We start from the raw sequence: 21237 nt of genomic DNA on the forward strand, positions 1-21237 counted from the left end.
TAAATGGTGCGGCGGGGAGACAAAAACACACAAAGCGAAGCTGTAACGTCTGAAAGAATCCGACTGATGTTGAATCAGGAGGCAGAGGCGCAGACGGGCCGGAGGCGAGCGGATCCGCATTTCTGGCCTTGCGGCGGCGAATAATGAAGTCGGTGAAAAGGCTCCGGCTGGGGGGGGGGTTGGGGATTAAACGGATGAAATGAATCACAAGGAGCTTTGATTCGATTAAATTAATTTTACACAAGTCGCCGCTTCGCCGCTCTTTATCTTCACTCTGCTTCATCTCCCTCTTTCTTCTCAGAGGGCCCGCCTTACCGACTCTTCTTCCGAGTGAAGTTCTACTCTTCGGAGCCTAATAACCTGCGCGAGGAATTTACACGGTAGAAACCACACACACACACACACAGAGTGCTCTCTGGAGCTCAGCGGGGGAGGGGGGTGGATGTAGGGCTAATTACTTTGCTGCTGTGGGCAGATACAAATCAAGGCCAAATGGACAGAGACTTGTTAAAGCGAGTCAGAGACGAGGAAAATTGTCGACTGGCTCGCGCTAATCTGCTCTCTGCGCGTCTCATCAACAGGTACCTGTTCGTTCTGCAGCTTCGACAAGACATTTTGTCCGGCAGGTGAGTTTTCTTCTCGGCAAAAAAAAAAAAAGAAAACAAGGAAATGTGCTTTTTGTTTTAGGACTTCACAGAGGCTGGGATAAACTTCAGGCCCCCTGAAACCATTTCTGCAGCTTTTTATCGCTGCTGAAGGCGGACGGGTCAGTGTCTGCGTGTGGAGTTAGCAAAATATCTCATGAGCCACCTTTAGAGTCAGCCCCATTCAAGATGGCCGCAAAAAAATAGCCGAAACTCTGCCGGTTTTACAGACATGAAGCCAAAGTTCGGCGCAGTAGTAGCTGAAAGTCGTACTCAGAGCTCTGACTGCTGAAGCCAGCTGTCTGACTGCTGAAATGTCTCTTGTCGCAAAATTTATGATATAAAAAAAATCTCAGAAAGCAGCCGCTGACTGCATATATCTATATATTAGGCTCTAATTTCGCTCTTTTACCCGAGTCGTCAGGACTTTCCTGTTAGCTTTAGCATCACTAAAGTAAAATACATTACTGTTTCAGTCACAAATTGAGCCTTACCTAAAAGCAGTTTATCACATTATTCACAAAACAAGCCTTCTGCGTTTTAAATTTTACCTAAAAGCTCTTAAGTTGAAGTCGGAGACGTTGCCCCCTGCTGGCAGCCGGACAGAATGCGGGTTGAAGTCGGATGATCTTAGCCTAAACCGGCGGGGTCCAGTCCTGGGTCCTGGAGGGCCACCGTCCTGCAGGTTTTAGTCGTTTCTCTGCTCGGACTCGCCTTATTTGAGTGATTAGTGATTAACAGGCTTCTGCGGAGCGTAAAGAGTTGCTGAAGAGCAGAGAAACGACTAAAACCTGCAGGACGGTGGCCCTCCAGGACCAGGATTTGGACACCACTGGCCTAAAACTTATATAGTGGTTTATATACTGTGATAAATGTTTATGTTGTCACGATAAACCCACGTTGTCCATCAGCAGGTGCGCACACAGGAACAAAAACCCAACCATTATTTCCACATTACCTACAAATCGTTGCGTTTCATTTAGTTTCTTTGATTATTTAGAGAATGTAACCGGTTTCCTGTCGACGATTAGGAGATCGTTTCCCCCTCCAATCCTCTGACCTTGGCTCACCGTGAAGATTTGACAGCATAACAAAACTCTCAGGTGCCTCTTCTGCGCCTGCAAGGACGTCCGTGTCCCGTCACGAGCTTTTAAGCGTGAATCAAACCCTGCCGCCTGCACACACACAGGTCACCTTAAGCGAGGGGCGGCGGCCGGCGTCTGCCTTCCAGCGAGTCACCGCCTCTATCTGGGCCACGCGTCCCCGGAGCCCAGAACAAGAATGGCAGAGGGCGGCTTATTTTAGGAAAAGGGTTGCTCCTTTTTTCCTTCAAATCCCTCTCTTACACACACGCACGCACACACACACACACGTCAGCCTCTCGTATGTCGTGAATCACGTGCAGCAGGGAGGTGGTTTTGGACGTGTGCAGCTCATCGGCGTCTGTTTCCCTTTTCTTGACAGATTAAAATGTCCATATGACGTGTCAGTGGAGCTGGCGGGGTATTGTTTACAAAGTAAGTCTTTGTTTGTTTGTTTTTTGTGACATTCAGTACAAATCTTGCCTGATTTTTCTCACCCTAAACACCCAGACGGGTCCTAACATCGCCGTTATCTGAATTCCAGCGGTTAAAATGTCTTTTGACGTTAATTCGGTGCCATTAGGAGCTCGTAGACGTCCATTTATTTAACGGTGATTTTACAAAAGATTCATGTTTGGCGCATCAGACTGTGGAAACAAAATGATTCGTTATTATTTATTTCATTGTAGTTTTTTGCCAAAATATGCCACTTTGCTTCTAATCTCGTTCTTCAGAAGATTTTCTTTAACGCGCCCTAAAGGAGCGCCCAGTGTTTTAAACCCTTTCAGGTTCCTATTCGCCACAGGAAGTTGCGGGAGTTTCCGAAACTCCATTTTTTTTTTCTCATCTGATCTGTTCTGCGTTGGCCTGCCTGCAGGTGAGATGGGCGACTGCGACCCCCTGGAGCACTCTCCGGAGCTGGTGTCCGAGTTTCGCTTCGCTCCCAAGCAGAGCGCGGCCATGGAGGCGGACATCTTCAGCAGGTGGCTGGAGCTCAGGTGAGCCGACCTTTGACCCCAAAGTGGGACTCGTGAGAGTTTTGTTGGGTTTTTTTTGGCCGATAAGCTTGTCACGGCAACACTTCTGCTGCGTCCGAAGCAGCTTACTGGAGGCCGGCAGCCTGACCCGAGCGGGCCTCCCTCTGAGGATGAAAGAAGTGGGGCAGGACGCCGAGCGCCGAGCAGGAAGTGGAAGTTGTTCCGCTGCCACCTGTCAGCGCCGGCGTTCCCGGCAGCCTCCTCTGCTTTGGCTTCCCCTATCGCCAGTGCGTGTGGAGGATTATGGGATTAATCCCTGCAGGGTCCTGATTGATTCCAGGCAGCAGTTTAACCCAGCTGCGCTCCGATTGCTCCCATCGAGGATTAGATTACGCCCACATGCCGAACGCTGCACCCAGCGGGGTCAGCGGGGTCGGCGGGGTCAGGAGCGGACAAGCTCAGAACTCAGATCCTTCACTCTTCATTTACCGCTCAGAGAAAACACCAAAGGACACAGAACGGGTCGCCTTTCGGCTTGTTGTGGACCCATTCAGCTCAGTCAGGAGATCAGAGCTGGAATTTTTTACGCTTTTCAGAAATATTGAACTTTGTTTACAAATATTCACCTTGTAGAAAAACTCTGAGATCTTTTCCATTCCTTCAGAAAACATTTTTCTGTTTGAAATCTGTTTCAGCTCCAATTCTGTCTTTTCATGCTGCTTTTTGCTTCTAGCTAGCCTTATGCTACTGTTAGCTTTTAGCTGCCATTCTGCTACATGTAGCTTTTAGCTAGCCTTTTTGCTACTTTTAGGTTCTTGCTAGCTTTAGCTTCAAGCTAGCCTAACGATAGTTTTAGCTTTTAGGTGCCATTTTGTTAAATTTACATTTTAGCTGCCTTTAGCTAGTTTTAGCTTTAAGATACCAATATGCTACTTTTAGCTTTTAGCCATTCTTTCACTACTATTAGCTTTAACCTAGCCTTTTCATACATTTAGCTTTTAGACATCCTTTTGCTACTTTTTGTTGTTAGACAGCCTTTTGCTAGCTTTAGCTTTTAGCTTGCTTTAGTATACTTTTAGCTACCATTCTGTTAAATTTATCCTTTAGCTTCTTTTTGCTAGTTTTAGCTTTATGATACCAATACTCTATTTTTAGCTTCTAGACATCCTTTTGCTACTTTTAGTTTTTAGACAGCCTTTTGCTAGCTTTAGCTTTTAGCTTGATGATAATTTTAGCTACCATTCTGTTAAATTTACCTTTTAGCTGCCTTTAGCTAGTTTTAGCTAGAAGATACCAATATGCAACTTTAAGCTTTTAGCCACACTTTTTGCTGCTGTTAGCTTAAACCTAGCCTTTTGCTAATTTTAGCTTTAACATAGTAATATGCTAGTTTTAGCTTTCAGCCATTCTTTTGCTACTATTAGGTTTTAGATTGCCTTTTGCTGACTTTAACTTCTACCCATCCTTATGATATTTTTAGCTGCCATTCTGTTAAATTTAGTTTTTAGCTTTTCTGATTAAACCTAGCCTTTTCATGCTTTTAGCTTTTAGCTTGAACGGCTCAGTTTTAGCTCCTTCAGCGCTCAGACTCTTTCTCCTCACCTTCAGGGGGCAGAGTCCGTCTCAGGCAGAGATTTCTTTCCTCAACAAGTGCAAGTGGCTGGAGCTGTACGGCGTGGACATGCACTTTGTCAAGGTGGGTGAACGTTGGCGCGCACGTGTTGCTGCGCGGCAGGAGGTCCTGAACGTCTCCCCCCCCCGCTGTGTCCCCAGGGCAGGGACGGAGGAGAGTACGCGCTGGGGCTCACTCCCACGGGGATCCTGGTCTTCGAAGGCGCCAACAAAATCGGGCTTTTCTTCTGGTGAGTCCAAAAGTTTTTATTGTGGGAACGATTTCAGATAAAACGTGTGTCGACCGCAGAACGGCGTCGGCAAAGAAAACGACCGCATCTCAGAAGGGAATTAAGACGGCCTGCTGTTGCCGCGGCAACGAAATGCATCACTTGACTTTAAACTTATCCGGGGCCGCAGCTGAAGCTGTGTGTCGATTCTTCATGTAGGTGGTTTCCAGGTGAACAATCCGTAACTGTTTTATAATAATAATAAAAAAAGCTGAGTGAAGGTAAAATAACTGCTTTTAAACAGCCGAGTGTCGTTTATTAACAGCTGTTCAGTGAAAATGGCTTCATAATTCAGTAAATCAGTGCAGGGACGCAGGAGCGTGACAGGATGTGGTTCCGGCTCCGTTGTTTGTTTTTCCCCGCTCACCCTAACCTCTCAGGCGTTTTGTCGCTCAGGCCCAAAATCACCCGGCTGGATTTCAAGAAGAGCCGCCTGACGCTGGTGGTGGTGGAGGACGACGAGCAGGTTTGTGTATTTTTTTATTTTTTTAAACATATTTCAGAAGCCTGGACCCTCTCCCGCTCTCTGACGGTTCGCGTTTGGATGCCAGCAGGGTCACGAGCAGGAGCACACCTTCATCTTCCAGCTGGCCAGCACCAAAAGCTGCAAGCACCTGTGGAAGTGCGCCGTGGAGAGCCACGCCTTCTTTCGACTGCGCCAGCCGACGGCGGGCAAGGCCAGCCGCAGCGACTTCACCCGGCTCGGCTCCCGCTTCCGATTCAGGTGAGGGACGAAAGCCGCACCCGCCGGACGCAAAATAATAATAAAATAAACCCTCAGGCGCTCGTTAGCAGCGTACGGCGGAGGGGGGGGATTACGTGTCACATAAAACAGACCCTTTGTATCTATGGTGACTGCGTATCTATGGTTACGTGGGTCTGTTCCTGTGGCGACGGAGACGTCCGCCTCGTATTGTTTGTTTGTCTTGCGGTCGTCGTCGGAGGCGGTCAGAAGCGAACTCTCGTGCTCGAAGGGCACTTCCTGTCGTCTGGAGCAGCTGTTCACTTCAGACTTTAATCCGGATTAAATCCAAGTTTCACCCCTCAACTCCCAATTGTTTGATCCGAACATCGGATTGCGGAAAGTTCTAGTTATGTTTTCAGATGCTAAAATAAAAAAAAACAATCCAGAAATTGCTTTTTATTTTCCCGTATTTTGCTTAAACTCGCCGCCAAATATTGAGCGATTCGTTTTTCCCAGGATTCTTACTAAAATAACAGAAAAAACTTTCAGTGGTTCGCAGGATATTTTGCTAACAGACGAGCAGCTCGAGTAAAGTGTTGTTTCCACTCTTTAAAACTGTCGGTTTCAGCGGGAAGACGGAGTACCAGGCGACTCACGGAGGCCGGCTGAGGCGAGCCAGCACGTTCGAGAGGAGGCCGAGCAAGCGGTACCCGTCCCGCGCGCACCTGCTGGGCAAAGGTGAGTCTGATCGGCGGCGGCGGCGTGCGGCGAAACCCGGGTGACTGACGGGCGCCTGTTCTGTTTTCCCACGCCGCCTGAAATCCGCTGCACGGAAGCTCTGAGAGCAGGAGAAACAAAAGGAACAAGCTTCATCCCCGCATGCTGGATGTTCGACCACAGGAGAGGAAGCTGCTGAACGTATTTACGGACCTCAGAACACGGATACAGCCTTGTTATCAGCGTCGTTTTAGCATAAACGAAGCAGCGTTCTGTCAGTTCTTTCAGCGGCGATTTCTGTCCTGTTTTCTGCAGAACGAACAAAACAAATAAAGCGACCTCAACCTTCAGATTTAGGCGTAAACGACTTCGTAAACAGATGCTTCTGTCACGTCCAGCTTGTTTAAAACTGTCATTGTTCTTTTTTTTTTGTCATACAGAGACTTAGTTTTGTTGCCCCAGACCTCCATGTAGGAAATAAAATAAGGATGAAGACGGAAACCAGACAAAATGTAAAGGTTTCAGATCAAGAAACGCCCCTCGCCCCTCGTTACTCGTTCAGCTGAAGCTCCAGCCCTGATTCTGGTTACTGTTTTATGATGTCTTGAAAGATCTGGACTGTTAGAGAAAACACAGGAACAGAAAGAAAGCGACTAACTTCCTGCTAACTCTTCTTCTGTCTCTCTCTCTGCCAGCCGCCATCTCTCCGGCCAAGCCTCCGCACATCAGGTAAAACCCTCGCTCCCTCCAGGTGGTTTTCTCGCCGGGCTGCGGCTGCCGGGAGGCCGCTCGCTTCGTGACTCGGATCTTTCCTCCCGAGCGTTTGCAACCAAGCGACCGGCGACGTCGCGGCACCATTTTCACGTGCGCACGCTAATGTGCTGGCTCGAAAATGTAATGAAAAGAAAAAAAAAACAACAACAACAACTGGACTTCTTTTCTTCTATTCGCTTCTCATCTGAGGAGCGTGGGAGTTCCGGCGTTCTGTAAGCTGGATTCACCTGCAGATTAAACTCACTCTCCTCACAACAGAGGCTCATTAGGGTCTTTGTTAGCTCTTCTTTGTTAGTGAAACTGTTTAAAGTTGGGTTTCTCTCGTTTCACCCCCCTCTCAAACCATCTGTCTCGGTCCAAAATATGGACTTTGGTCCTCAGAAGAGTGTCCCTTAACCCTGAGGTGAGGGTGGACAGCTGAGTCTCGTCCTGAGGAGGACTCCAGTGTGAGGCGTTTGGTTTCTCTAATAGAAAAGTCCGGTTGTTTTTGTTTTTTAACCGTTTTTTTTTTTGGCTTCACCACCATGTTAATGACTGAGAATCTACTCCTGTAATAACATTTGCGGCTAGGCCTTTCTACCTCCCCATACAACACATAAAAAACTACTAATAATCATAACAAATCATCACGTTACCCTCCCCTCACGAGAGCCGTTCGTCAGCTCGCCGCAGCCCGGAGGGATGCTGCCTGAAATGCGAACCTTCTGTTTATCTCTTTGTATTGTTGCCCAGTTTTGTTGTTGTTGACTGATGACGTCGTTTTGTTGCGTCTCTCATGCCAGCCCTAATCCCAGCCTGCACGCGGTGAGTGATCTTGGATGGCCCTCGTTCACACACACACACACATACACACACACACACACATATATACAGTACAGTCGGCAGCATTTTATTCTGCTTTCCTTCCTCTTTTAGTACCAACACAACATCCCTATGAGTCACGAGCCGTGGCATCCGTCTCACCCCGCCCTCACGACCCCGGTTTACCTGCAGCCCTCCGGTCACACGCCGTCGCACAGGTAAGACCCCCCCCCCTCCCGACACCAAACACTTCATTCCGTCTGTGGTCCACGTCACTCACGCGCCTCACTTTGTGTCTTGTCTCGCGTCGTGCTCAGACCTTCCTTTGAGGCCGCGGGTCCCGCGTCCGGTCCTTCCCCCGCCGTCCCCGAGCGGTCCGGCGGCGCCCGCAAATCATCCATCAGTTTGGTTTTCAGGGACAAGGTCATGACGGCGCTCTGACCCGCCCCCCAACCTCCTCGGTTTCAGAACCCCCGACACGAACTGTTTCCCCAAAGGAAGAATCTGAACCTGTCTGCGCTCGTCATCATCACCACCATCATCATCATCATCATCATCATCATCATCATCATTATCACTCATTTACTGTATCAGTGCCTGTATCTGTGTTTAAAATGCAAAGGATTTTCTCATTCACTGTAGTTTTTTTATGTTTGAGGGGCATTTGGGGAGAGAATCGAGACAAAGATGCTGTAGAAGAAAAAAAGGGACCAGTTTGTGCTCTAAAAACGACATAAAGTTCATTTTTTGTAGCTCATTTTGTAGCCCTCGCCTTCTGAGAGGTCAGATCTCAGAATAACGTCACAGAAGACACGATTTCAGTGTGACGTCAGGGAAATATCCTTTACCACAAAGAAACCTGAGTGAATGTACTGAAAAATCAGCAAATCTGTGCCACTTAATGAACTGCTTGTTGGGGATTTTCATCCCTTCTTTTAATGGTGACAGTTTGGCAAAGTAAAACCAAATCTAACTAAAAATAATATATATAAATATATATATTTAGCTCGTAACGCACCAATCAGCTCCAAGTGGTTCCAAGATAAAAGACATATATGAATGTACCAGAGATACTTGAGAATGCTTTGAAAACTGGAAATTTTGTTTTTATTTTTGACGTTTTTGGTCCAGAATCAGCTAAAGAGACGCCGTGCCGTGCAGACACGAATGCACGGCTTTCACGAAACGGGGATGTTCACTAAAACATCCGACCTCAGCAGAAATCAAAGCTCGATTTGACAGGTTTGTGCCTCGCTTTGTGTGTTTTTATGTAATCCAGGTTTTCGATCTCAGCACTGCGAAAACTCAAATCTGCCTTCATTTGTTGTTGTTGTTTTTCCTTCGTTTTTATTCTGGCGTTTTATTTTTTTGTTCGTAATCACTGAATGAAAGTGATTTAAGTGTTGCCTTGTAATTCTCGTCAGGTGGAAGGGCTCCAGTCCTGCACAGAGAAAGTGCCGTTTTAGGGGTTAAAGCTGCTTTATTTATGGTGTAGCTCGGTGCGGCTTAGACTATGTGAGGCTTTTCAGTAAACATTATATTAATGTTAACGTCAGGCTGTGGATTTTGTTAAATCGAACTAAAGTGTTTACAGGAAAACATTTAAAAAATGTGTTGCTGTTGTAGTTTTGCCTTGTTTTTCTTTTTTTTTTTTTTTTTGAATTCTCTTGTTTACTTGAATCACGTTTTGCCTTTTGGGAATGACGCCATGCTGCTTCGAAGATGAATAAACAGTTTCTGAGAGCAAAAGCTGCAAAGATTATTTGTTGTTGTTGTTGTTGTTTGTTTTTTTAATAATGGCTAACTGTGGTTATGTGAGTTTTCTTCCCACAGACCAAAAACATGCACGTTAGGTTAAATGGTGACTCTTAAATTGTCCCCTCGGTGTGAGTGAGAGGGTGAATGGTTGTCTCGTTTGTCTCCGTGTGTCCCTGTGATGGACCTGCAACCTGTCCAGGGTGTCCCCCCGCCTCTGTCAGTGTCTGCTGGAGATAGACACCAGCTCCCTGCAACCCGGAGAGGAAAAAACAAGTAAAGAAGATGGATGGATGTTACAGTGACAGTAATAATTAATTCAGTTTATTATAGTTTTATTCATCAGCTGTACTGTGGATTTATCAACATATTTGTCATTAGAACAATCTAATAATAGACATTATTTTCTGGATGGCACGGAGAAGCAGTGGTTATAGCTGTCGTCTCACAAAAAGAAGGCCGCAGGTTCGCTTCCCAGCCTTTCTGTGTGGAGTTTTTTTCTTGTTTTTTTTTTTCCCAACAGACCAAAGTCATGCGTGTTCTGCTCGACAGTTTGGGATGTTTTGTTTTGATCGCACGTGTCCCCCACCCCCCCCAGTTTCCCTCTGAGCGGTCCCGTTTTGGACCATCAGCACAGCTCGTCAGAGAACGAGAACTCGTACTCTGGGACGGCGCCCCACCACCACCATCACCACCACCGACGCCACACACACAGCCAGGAGACGCTGTGCCACACACACACCAAGAACAGTGAGTACCGCCGGCGTCTAGAAGCACGCTGACGCTCGTTTTTATCCTGAGCTCGACAATCCACGTCCAACATAAACAAGGCTCCTGCCCGAAAGATACAGATCCTTTACTTTTTCATGTCTGAAGTTACAAACGTTTGCTCATCGGTGACACATTTGCATGCAGGATTTTACAATTTTTAATGAAAATTAACCAAAGTTTTCATTAGGACTTGCAGGGAAACTTTTAAAATGAAAGGAGTAGCGCTCCTTGAGGGAATGTATGTGTATGTATCGCCTGCTGTCAGAGTTTTAGGCTGAGATCATCTTATTTTGAAAAATTAGGGAGTTGTAACCTTTTCGGTCAAAACCTGTAAAAGATGGAGAGTCATTGCAAAAGTCAGTTTTGTGGCTTTAAATGTCTTTAATGCAAGGTAATGTCCTAATTAGCCGCTTGCATGTTTTTGTGATTATGGTGAACACATTTTATGACTCCAAAAACCCAAACAAACTTTAATTTAAAGTTGCAAAAAAAGCAGAAAATTACAGCTGTAAAGATGAGTCCCAGCACGGGTCGTGTGATTGTTTCTTATGTCTTGTTCTGCCTGTAAAACCGCTGATCTATGCCGAGCGAAGTGTGATGTCATGTGTTTTGTTTTTGTTTTCGTCAGAACGCCGAGCTCCTCCCTGCCCCTCAGAGGAGCTGGACATCTCTCAGTCTCTCCTCAAAGCTCTGGAGACAGAGAGCGACTCTCCTCCTTGGCCTTCGCTTCACGTGAACATCGACAAAAAGGTCAGACGCCCCTTTTTTCACGTCGTGTTCTCCTGTGACATATGTCCCGGCTCTCTCCCACCCCGCCCTCACGTTCCTCTTCCCTCCCGCCCGGCAGGGAGACGAGAAGCAGCTGTCGGAGAAGTCTCTGCACCCCCCGGCTTCTCCGGCGGCGCTCCCTGATCACCTCAAATGCAACATCCTCAAAGCCCAGATGGAGGCGGCGTTCTGGGTGAGTGCCGTTAGGCCGCTGCCTCAGCTTCGCCTCGCGTGCTTGGCAGCGTAACAACCGTTCTTTTCTCCTGCACGATTAAAGAAGGAGACCCCGACGATGCCCAGAGGGAAGAGCTCAATCGAGACACTCAACGACAGGCTAGTACCTCGGCTGCCCTTCCCATTTTCACACAGGCGTCTACAAACCGGGACTGACTTTTCCTCCCGCCTTTCAGGTGCCAGAGTTCCTCCCAGGACTCGGCGGCGTCCAGCCTGACCGCAGAAAAGACGCCCCTCCGGCAGCAGGACCGTAACCTCACGCCAGAGGAGCCGCAGGCCAAAGGCAACCCGAGCTCCAACCGCAGGAGGCGCCTCGTCCGGCAGTTCAGCTTGTGAGTACGACTCCACCAACATGGGAACCAGGAGTGCTGAGGGTGCTGCAGCACCCGTCGAATGCATTAAAGAATTAGCGGAAAGCCGAATAAAAACAGGCGTCCTTAGTGCTGCTTATGGGTAAATTCCAAAGACCTTCCCTGCAAGCTGGTTCCTGTGCAAGTTTTAAGCCCCGCCCCCTTCACGTTAACAAACAGATATTTATTTTTCCTACTGTTGACTCAAATCGTTTTTACCTTGTTGCTGTACAATCAAATACTGATTTTTCTGTGATGAGTCATTTCACGCCTAAAAGAAAAGCCACAAAGACAGTGGGCGGGACTTAAAGCCCCACATCGCTACTGCACAGACTCTGGTTCCAAAAAAAATCCAACTCGCCTCTGTAGGTTGCAAACCGTCACCCTGCAGGGCGCGCTAAGCCGCTCACCCTCTCGATCTGCTCCTCACCAGTAACCACGAGGATGAGGACAATCTCCCAGAAGCGCTGGCAGCCATCTCCTCCCAGAGCGCGGGAAAGTCAGGATCCAGCAGCTCCCTGGACAAGCAGATACAGCCGTCCATATACCCACAGGTAAACGCCGGCGGATCCGAACACAACGCGCACCTTTGTCCCTTTGTCATGCACTGCTATCCACCTGAGGGGGCGGAAAAAAAAGTCTTTTGTTTCCCCACTTGGTTGTCTTTGAGTAAACACGGGGAACGTGTGTGTTTGTGCACACGCTGATGTCTGTTCCAGGTGGATAACATGCCAACCCTGGAGCTGAGTAGTCCATGCTGTCCCTCTCCTTTGCCCTCCCCTCACCTCTCCCCTTCTTACTACCGTAGCTCCATGCCTCACCTGGTCCCTTACCTCACTGCCCATAACAACAGGTAACACATCCACACGCCAACAAAATGACGTCACTGCCGTTTTCAGAGAAGTTTGCGTTTTGCTTTGCATCATTCGGATGTCTGTTTCAACCTGTATGACCACCTTACGACTAAATATTTGTACAGTACTCTGTAAAAGTCTTATTTGATTGTAATCTTTTAAAATGGTCGTCTTGATCAGTCGTTTTTCAGGCTTTCTGAGGGTCTTTCTTTGGATTCTAGCTGCTTTTTCAGTCCTTTTTTTTGTCCAGGACTGGAACATTTTCAGAAGAGTGTGTTTTTTGTTTTTTGTTGTTTTTTTTTTTTGCTCTTCCAGCCACTTAACTCTAACCTATAAATCATTCAGACATAAAAATGTTCCTAAACTCAAGTGGCGGACCGGTGTTGTGTCGACACAAAAGAGACAGCTTAGCACAGAGCCGTGTTTTTAAATTTGTTTTTTTCGGTGCTTTGTTGCAGGCAGTCTGTCACGAAGACGGTTCATTTCAATTTCTTTAGCTGAAGACTAAAAAAAATAACAGAAAATAGGAGTTTAGCACCAACAAGGTCATTCAGAAAGCTTGTCATATCGTAGATGATTAACTGAACGCTGATTCATCTCGCAGGTCTTTGCAAAAGCATTTTTCTTATCTCGAAAAGACATGACTTTCAAATACTGTTTATCTGCTGAAGAGTGCCTCCACTTGTCCAGTTTTCTCTTTTTTTTTTTTTTTTTGTTTTACTAAACTCTCTGCAGAATGTGCCGTTACGGTCAAATGCAAGGACTGGACTGAAAATGAGAGAGAAAATTAGTCAAAGACTAAAGAAAACCTTTGAAAGAAATCCAGAAAGCCCAAAGGACTAATCAAGCCCACTTAAAAGAAAAAGATACAAAGAATAAAGGAATTAGAGGTGGTTTAAAACCTTTGCACAGTACTGGAATTCCCAAAGAAATAACCGCTAAAAGCTGCTGTTCGAACTGGCTGTACTTTTTGTAGTTCTACCCGAACCCAAACTACTTATTTGATCTAAATTATGGCCCATTATTAATTAAAATGTTCTAATTTAATCTGTCTTGACACCATAAACTGAGTAATTATTGGAGAGAAGAAGCTTGTGCATTTGTAGAACTACAAACTCGACAGCTAGCGCTTGAGCTAATTCCTGCTACGTGCCGAGATGCAGTTTCCTTCAATTATACCCAGCAAATCTTTTCCCATGAATTAATATCTTAGGAATTCGATCTCTTATGGTAAATCTGTCATACTGTAACTAACTTCAACAGTAATGTAGACAAAAGCTGAAACAAACAACACCATTAGCACTTTTTATGTAGTTAGCTAAGCTTAGCATAAAAGGCAACCTCCATTTTAAACTAAAGCTGAAATTCCTGTGACTTGCTTTTGTTACTCTTCCCTTACATATTATACATATTTTGCGTGAAAAAACAAAGAAACGTTCACCCCATAATGTTAATGTTTTGACACCCCGTGTCAAAACATTAACAATGAAACTAGCCATCTTATTTAGCATGCTAGCCGCCATGCTAGCTTGAACTGTAAAAAGTTAGCGGTCAGAGTACGAGTTGGAGATAAGTTAATGCTACCGCCACACCAAACTTTAGCTCATTATCTGTTAAACTGACCGAGTTATAGCTATTTTGCATGTGTGTCTGCTAAGGTTGATTAGCTGTGGCTACCATCTTGAATCAAGTGGACTCGAACAATTAGTCAGTTTGTGATTACTTTCTGTAATTTCCGTAGTTTCATTTAAAAAAAGGTTAAGAAACAAAACAACTGGACCTCTCTTCTGTAACTGAAGTCGTTAACAAAACTCTCCTGCAATCAGTCATGTGTTGCGGATGACTCTCAGCTACTACCACGCCAAATTGTAGCCTAATATCTGCAGCTGCGACTGAGTGTCAGCCATTTTTGTGGCGGCCATCTTGATTTGGGTCGACTCTGAAAGTTAATCAGTTGTAAACGCACATCCGGTGATTAATCTCCGGGAGTTTTCCTAAAATGAGACGTTCTGCTAACAGACAACTTTTCATTTTCAGTCAAAAAATTTTGATTCTCCGGTTTTTCCGTTTGGATAATTCGGCAAAAAACAACTCCCAAGTGAGGCACAAATTAAAAACACCCACATAAATTGTCATCCCGCTGGATTAGTAGCCACTCTTTCGCCAAGATTTTGGTTTATTTCTGTAAAAAACATTGCTCATCAGCACCTCTAAATGTGTCGGCTCACCTGCCGAGCTGAACAAATTTATCTATCTTTTATTTAGCTTGCAGAGTTCAGTCTTTAAAAGGGGGTCGCTTCAGTTTCCGAGGTAAAAGAAAATGTTTCGTGCCATCACGTCTTGNGGGGGGGGGATAAAACGTCGGCCACAATAAATCAGAACAGGCGCGGCATGAATATGTTATGACACGACGCTTGCGTGTCTCTGCAGCGGCGACGAAATGAAGCTGGACAGAGAGAAGATCCTGAGAGCCCTGCTGATGACTGAACTCTGAGACCCGGGCCGCCGAGCGCCGCCGGAAGCCACCGGACGACATTTTGTACGTTTCGCGGCAAAATCCGGGACTCGTTGAGATCTGTTTGCTTAAAGCCAACTGTTAATATTTGCCTAATTTCATTTTTGCGTTCATTGATCTAAAATCAGGTGAACCTGCATGATGTGTTTTTCCGAACCTTCTGATTTGTTTTGGGGTTATTTCTTTATTTATTTATTGGTTTTACATGAAGCTCACTCTACTTGTTCAAAGTGTAAATAGGCGATGTAATTTCTATGCTGATAAAAAAAAAAATGTAAATGCTTACTTCTATATTGTATATAAATATATATATAATATGAAATATCCATTTTTACATGCTGAAACATTTGCGGTATTTGTGATTTAGGACAAAAACAAACCGAACAGAATGTGTTTTAAATGAAAACTTGACTCAGGTATGGGACCAGATTGTGCGTTTTTGTCTCAGTCTGCCCACTAGAAGGAGACAAATCAGACGTGTCGAGGCAGCTCTGATGTGTTGCAGGTCGTTACCGGGGAGGATGATCACTTTGCTTTTTTTTCGTTTTGTTTTTGGTTTTTTCTCCCCTAATGCAATTTTCACCCCAGGCAAATCTGATCTGAGAAAGCATGTTCTTGGAAAATAAAGTATAACTTTTCGCTGCTCGTCTACGTTCTTATTTTGCAGAAACCAAGCAGTGGATGTGTGCTTACTTCTTTATTTGCTGTTGGCTTTATTTTAATAAAAACAACAACACCACATCACCAGTCTTGAACAACTCTGATTGGAAGTTTTCAGACGTTGACAGGGGAATGTGGATCGGCCTCACCCTCCCTGTCAGGGAATGTGGTGATAAAAGAAAAAAAAAAAACATTCATCTGCCGCTTCGCCTCTCAGGTGCGAGCAGGATGAGTCAGTCGGTTAATTGCGCTTTAATGCTTTCCTCCAGCGACCTACTTAGCCGCGGATGATACGAGTGCGGCGAAGTGCTGCTAAAATCAGAAGCGGATTTAAAGAGTTGACACGTCTTTCCCATAATATTCATTCGAACACGACACATGATAGTTAAGGAAGTATCGTTTTAACATCACTTTTATAATGCAGAACAAAATAAGGGAGCTGATTAAAAGTACCATTTTATCTTGTTTTGTTTGCAAAACATTTTCAGAATCTAAATTTTGGAAATTTTGGAAGGGTGGGGAGGTAGTAGATATCCGTAATGACAAAGATTTGAGTTGGATTTGTTTTAAATTCGATCTGAAACGTAGTTAAAGCTCTGCAGAATTCGTTCCGGTGCGGAAACAGTGTAGTTTGAGCTCGGCTGTTTTGGACAGTGATGCTGCGCTGGTTCAGGCGGTGTGTTTTCTGCGTTTTTTTTTTTTTTTTTTTAAATAAAAAAGGATCAAGCTGGGTGGGGTTGCACCCAGATTGAATGACACAATGCCAAGTCTGCCCCGAGGGGGTCTGGCATCTTTTTTGTCCGCTTTCCTTCTTTCTTCCTGCTCTGCCCATTCTTCACTCTTCCCACCTTCCTCTCACATAATGCCTTTTTGACAATGGCTTGTTTGCTATAGGATATGTGTATGTGGGGAAACTCAGAGGTAATCACAGAGGAGGACGGAGGCAGGGAGTTGCCTCACTCCTGCCTTGAGCCACTTTCTGTCGTCAGACAACCCCACCTGGGTGTTTTTGCGCTTTTTCCACCTCAAATCCCTCCCGAGGTACACGCTGCTGCGCAATAAGCACAAATCAATTACTCCGCAGGCAAATGGTGAAATCAAGCAGATGGAGACTGCAAACTTGACATGTTGTGTTTATTTTGAGTTTTCTGTTTATCCAGCGTGTCTGCAGCAGGGCCTCCATGCTTTCAGACATGAGTACAGAGCCTGCGAATGGCAGTGAATTTCACAAAACGTGTCAAACGTCCTTCAGCTCCTTTTACTTTCAGTGTTTTCTTTATATTTAACAAATTAACAGTCTAAAAATAAACAACAGTGATAGAATTTATGCTCTTTGTTCAATTATATTTTTACTGTGTCAGCATAAATGGAGGCAATAATACCAAAAACAAAAAGCATATGGGACAGCTAAATCTTAAAGCGATACTTAAATATTTTTGAAGTGCGGTTTTGTTTATGGACAATTAATATTTTAGCTTTTATATATATTGCTCTTTCAGTTTAGAGAAATAGAACTGAATTCTGACCAGGTAAACAAGCTAACAGCTAGTACAACTGGGGCTAGCTAACAGTTGTTTGTTTGTCTGCCAGTTGTAAACTAATCCAAGCAGGTTTAACAAACAGTTGCTAGGTAACAGTTGTTAGCTTGTCCAAAACAGGATTAGCTTGAGCTAACTAAGGCAGAAGTGTTTTGCCACTGTTTAAAACCACCTCCATTTTCAAAAATGTCATAGTCCTTGACGCAAATGCCATTTTATAAACCTTTACATCACCATCAATGTTACTTTACATTATTGTTTATCTAGAAGTTTATTTATTTTTAATTTTTATTTAACCAGGCCAGTAAGAAAGTTTTCTTATTTACAGCGTCAGCCTGGCAAGTGCCAGAAGGTACTTGATGGTTGTAAATACTAAGTGTAAATACTAATATTAGTAGCTAGTTGTAACACTTCTGAGTGAGATTTTAGGATATTTCTGTCATTTTACGTGAAACTGACGACGTAAAGGTTTATAAAATAACATTCAGATGAACGACTATTAAATGTTTTAATATGGAGATGTTTTTTTAAAGGCCGCAACACCCAGCTCTGACTGTTAGCTCATTATTCTGGTTAAAATAAACTCCTTTTCTCCTAATTGAGGTCATTCAAAGAGCCATCTACAACATTTAGGATATTAATTGTTCATAAGCTTTCCACATGAACTCGTCTTTGCAAGTACAACGTTTAAAAAACTTGGCCACGAACCTCCTCAAACTCTCGATATTCATACAGCAAAATGAGAACTTTGACTTGAGTCTTCTTGAGTAATCCAAACTTGTTAAATTACAGAGAACTGTAGCAATCCTCGTTTAGCTGAACAAGAACAACAACAAAATAAAAAATCTACTTTTCAGCCAACATTGCCATGAAACAAATCTATAAAAGATGAGCAAAGGAGAGATGAGGCTGATAAAAGTGTGAGATGTCACGTTTTTGTAAATAAATGCAAGAATCAAGCTGACAAACTCACGGTGTAACAAACATTAAATATACTGCTACTTTATTCTTTTTTTTTCCCTTTGTTTTACTGATTAGCAGTGCATTTATAGTTGGTATAATGTAAACATCTTTAAAAAAAAGGGTTAAACTACAAACAAAAAACTTCTTCATGCACTAAAGCTTCCAATACAATTACTTTGTACTGTATCAAATGTACATAAACATACAAAATTTTCTGCATTGACACATCAAGTAATAAAACACAGTCATGCACAAAAAACCTTTCACACTTTTACATACACTTTCACTCTTCACAGAAAAGCTTAAAGAAAAGATTTAGCTCAGTTGCTACTAGATCGTTCTCTAGTTTGGCTGGCAAACATATCTTAATGATTACAATAACAACAGGTTTAAAAAAAAAAACTCTATAAAGCTTTTAAAATAAAAACTGTGCAATATAAAAATGCTATTTTCTGATAAGGTTGCAATAAATTTGGTATAAAATTCATTTTTTTCTGTACCTACTAATATAAATAACACATCTAAAAGACTATTTTTATTTTTATTTTTTTAACCTAACAAAGTCTGTTACATACCAAACTGTCACATGACTTTTTGTGTACGCGCTACAGCAGGGTCAGATCCAGGTACTGCTCCCCCGGCTTGCTCACGAGGGGAGGGAGGGACACGAGGGGAATGTCTCCTCTGCTGGACTGACCGATCGGACTGCTGCTCAGGAGGGAGACTGACTCCGCGGGACCCTTGGGAAGACGGGAGGGGGAAGGGGTCGGGGACGGACAGAGGAGGAGCCATTAACAGAGCGCCAAAGTAGAAAAAATAAAAAAGAAGAGGCCCTTCCACCAGCACCAGATGTTACCCATCACCTCCTCAACTTCCTGTTCGAACCACCTATCTGACACCAACTGTTGACTGAACCCTGACTCCTCAGATTCATGCATGTGAAGCTTTCCAGATGTGGAACCCATTTACAGGATTTATAATCCCTGATGAGGTTATATATATATATATATATATATATATATATATATATATATATATATATATATATATATATATAATATCACCAGTTAAAAGCATTTCTGCAGCTCTGACTGTCATATATTCACTCTGCCACTGCTCGAAGCCATTAGTCATTTCAGTTCAGAAAAGGGCACCGCACATCAGGTTAATAGCTCTGCGCGCTATTATTTTTCGAAGAAATATCAATTTTCTTCTTTTTCTTTATTATTATTATTGCGTGGCTGTGAATGTGTTCCTAATGAGGCAGCGTGAATCACATCTGAGCTGCTAAAAGCTTCTCATTCAAACGCCGACAATGACGAGTTCGCTGGATTCGATTTTCTTCACTTCGGTTGTTAAAGATTCGTTTGCTCGTGTCCTGAACGCCTCCTTGGACTCACGGAGACGAGCTGAACCGGGTCCAGCGTGGTAGAAAAAGGGGGTGACATTACAACAATTCAGCTGTTTTGCTTCACTTCTTATGCTTTTAATAAATGTGCCGATGCATAAACATAAAAGCACCCATTATTGCTATTTTGCTCAAATTTTTCCGTCCTGTATCCAAATTACGATTAATTTACCAGAACATGCTTCTCGTTTAGGAACTGTATGTTATGACTTCTGGTAGAAGTGTGTCAGATCATATAAATAAAATTAGCAAAAAACTGGTAGGAATTTAAAAAAATAAATAATGAAGATCTATGGGATTTTGGCGAGATGCATAGGAAAACCCAGCCCTCTTCATCTCAGCCGTGCTTCACAATTTAAACGCTGTAGTCCCAAAAAGTTGGACTTCCTATGCCTGAACTGACACTTTCATATTTTGCTGATGGTTTTTACACAATCACAGTTTAAGTTTTATGATTTTCATACATTTTTCTTCACAGAACGTACAACTTTTCTAATCTGCTGCGAACAAACTCTTCTTCCTCCCAGAACTCTTTTCGTCGCACGTAGAAATCATACATTTTTAATCAGCATTTTGTCTCTCGCTGGCTCTTAATGCGGAGAGGACACACCCAAGCTTCCATGGACCTCAGATATATTCACCTGGAGGTGAAGAGTATATTTTATTTATTTATTTTTTTAAACTTCCTGTATCTCCTACACTGAACATTGCGGAGGAGAATCCTGCCGCTCATGGTTCAAGAATCATGCCGGTTGACATGAAAAACGCAGACAGGGTCGTCGTTTTGTTTCACGCTCCTGACTCGGGTGAAAAGTTAGGCCCGGCGGTTTAGTCAACAGTTAGTCGGCTCTCTCGATTATCATCCAGTTAAGATTTGTTTTAGTGGGACAGAATTACACTGCTCACTTTAAGGGTAAAAAAAAAAAGAAAAAGACTCCCAATCACAGTGATTCGAAACAGAAACCCAAAGATTGTTTCCTCCGACCACTCCGCTGCTCCCGGGTGAAGTAGGTCTAAAAACTTTACGTCTAGTAAGTAAACCCCCCCACACACACACCCTCCCTGACTGAGCCCTCAGCCAGTCCTTACCTGCCACCTGCCTCAGACACCTTTAAATACACACCCATTCTTTGGGCTGCGTAAGCAACGTCCTGGCTGGGTCGTGAGCGTGCACGAGAGCATCCTCGGGAGCGTACTGCGGTAGAGGTGACACAGGAGACACATTTAACCACAAACATGACCCCGGGAGCTATATGGGCCTGGATAAACACAGGCCTGACATGAAAAAACGGACAAAAAGAAACTAATCCCTGACGCTTCGTTCGTCTAAAAGCCCGAAACTCCAGCTTTATCCCTTCGGGGTTTTCCGCCCCGTGCCCGGGATCGCTCGCTCTCTTCCAGAGCCTAAATAAGATGGCCCGAGCTCTCCCCCGTTCAAGTCGAAGCAAGCTGCAGCCCATGTGTGACAGGGCAGGGAGCGCAGACAGGATAAACTCGTTGGATGGCCTGAAGCAACAACAGCAGATACCTGACAGCACACACCCATCGCAGGAGGAGATTTGAATAAAACGCTGCAGAGAGGCGTGTGGAGGGCACAGAGCGAGCCCGTGCTTACCTGGTACCCTTGCACCGCGTTGATGAGCTCCTTAACGCCGCTGCTGCCGTTGTAGGCCAGGCCCGGCATCCGCACCAGCCCTGCTGGCGAGGAAAGGGACGAGGGGGCGGGGAAGAAACCGACGGTCGTAGGCGAGCCTGGTGGACTGCAGAAAACAAATAAAATATATATATATATATATATATATATATATATATATATATATATATATATATATATATATAT

General features: G+C 44.4%; 2 protein-coding genes across 7 annotated transcripts in view; one reads left to right on the top strand and one right to left on the bottom strand.

Annotated features, from left to right (window-relative positions):
- Positions 1–15593, top strand: part of epb41l4b (erythrocyte membrane protein band 4.1 like 4B) — a 20919-nt gene extending 5326 nt beyond the window's left edge. The window contains exons 4-23 of one of the 2 annotated variants that reach the window (XM_017425091.3): positions 302–380; positions 582–626; positions 2109–2161; positions 2604–2724; positions 4312–4399; positions 4477–4565; positions 5001–5070; positions 5156–5328; positions 5918–6027; positions 6702–6735; positions 7563–7584; positions 7696–7799; positions 9935–10086; positions 10736–10857; positions 10955–11068; positions 11153–11208; positions 11286–11441; positions 11893–12013; positions 12179–12312; positions 14744–15593. In XM_017425091.3, the coding sequence (XP_017280580.1) occupies positions 302–380; positions 582–626; positions 2109–2161; positions 2604–2724; positions 4312–4399; positions 4477–4565; positions 5001–5070; positions 5156–5328; positions 5918–6027; positions 6702–6735; positions 7563–7584; positions 7696–7799; positions 9935–10086; positions 10736–10857; positions 10955–11068; positions 11153–11208; positions 11286–11441; positions 11893–12013; positions 12179–12312; positions 14744–14807 (1907 nt within the window). In that variant the 3' untranslated portion in view covers positions 14808–15593. The remainder of the gene's footprint in view (positions 1–301; positions 381–581; positions 627–2108; positions 2162–2603; positions 2725–4311; positions 4400–4476; positions 4566–5000; positions 5071–5155; positions 5329–5917; positions 6028–6701; positions 6736–7562; positions 7585–7695; positions 7800–9934; positions 10087–10735; positions 10858–10954; positions 11069–11152; positions 11209–11285; positions 11442–11892; positions 12014–12178; positions 12313–14743) is intronic. The other variant, XM_017425092.3, reaches the window with a different exon arrangement.
- A 1012-nt stretch (positions 15594–16605) lies between these two features.
- The window catches only part of esrp1 (epithelial splicing regulatory protein 1), a 14507-nt gene continuing 9875 nt past the window's right edge, over positions 16606–21237 (bottom strand). For 2 of the 5 annotated variants that reach the window (XM_037980109.1, XM_037980108.1), the window contains exons 14-16: positions 21013–21157; positions 20521–20592; positions 16606–18729 (exon numbers count right to left, since the gene is read on the bottom strand). In XM_037980109.1, the coding sequence (XP_037836037.1) occupies positions 18595–18729; positions 20521–20592; positions 21013–21157 (352 nt within the window). In that variant the 3' untranslated portion in view covers positions 16606–18594. Of the gene's footprint in view, positions 18730–20486; positions 20593–21012; positions 21158–21237 lie in introns of all 5 variants that reach the window. The other 3 variants (XM_017425032.3, XM_017425031.3, XM_017425029.2) reach the window with 2 other exon arrangements.

Source organism: Kryptolebias marmoratus, linkage group LG16 (assembly GCF_001649575.2).
Source record: "Kryptolebias marmoratus isolate JLee-2015 linkage group LG16, ASM164957v2, whole genome shotgun sequence".
Taxonomy (NCBI): Eukaryota; Metazoa; Chordata; class Actinopteri; order Cyprinodontiformes; family Rivulidae; genus Kryptolebias; species Kryptolebias marmoratus.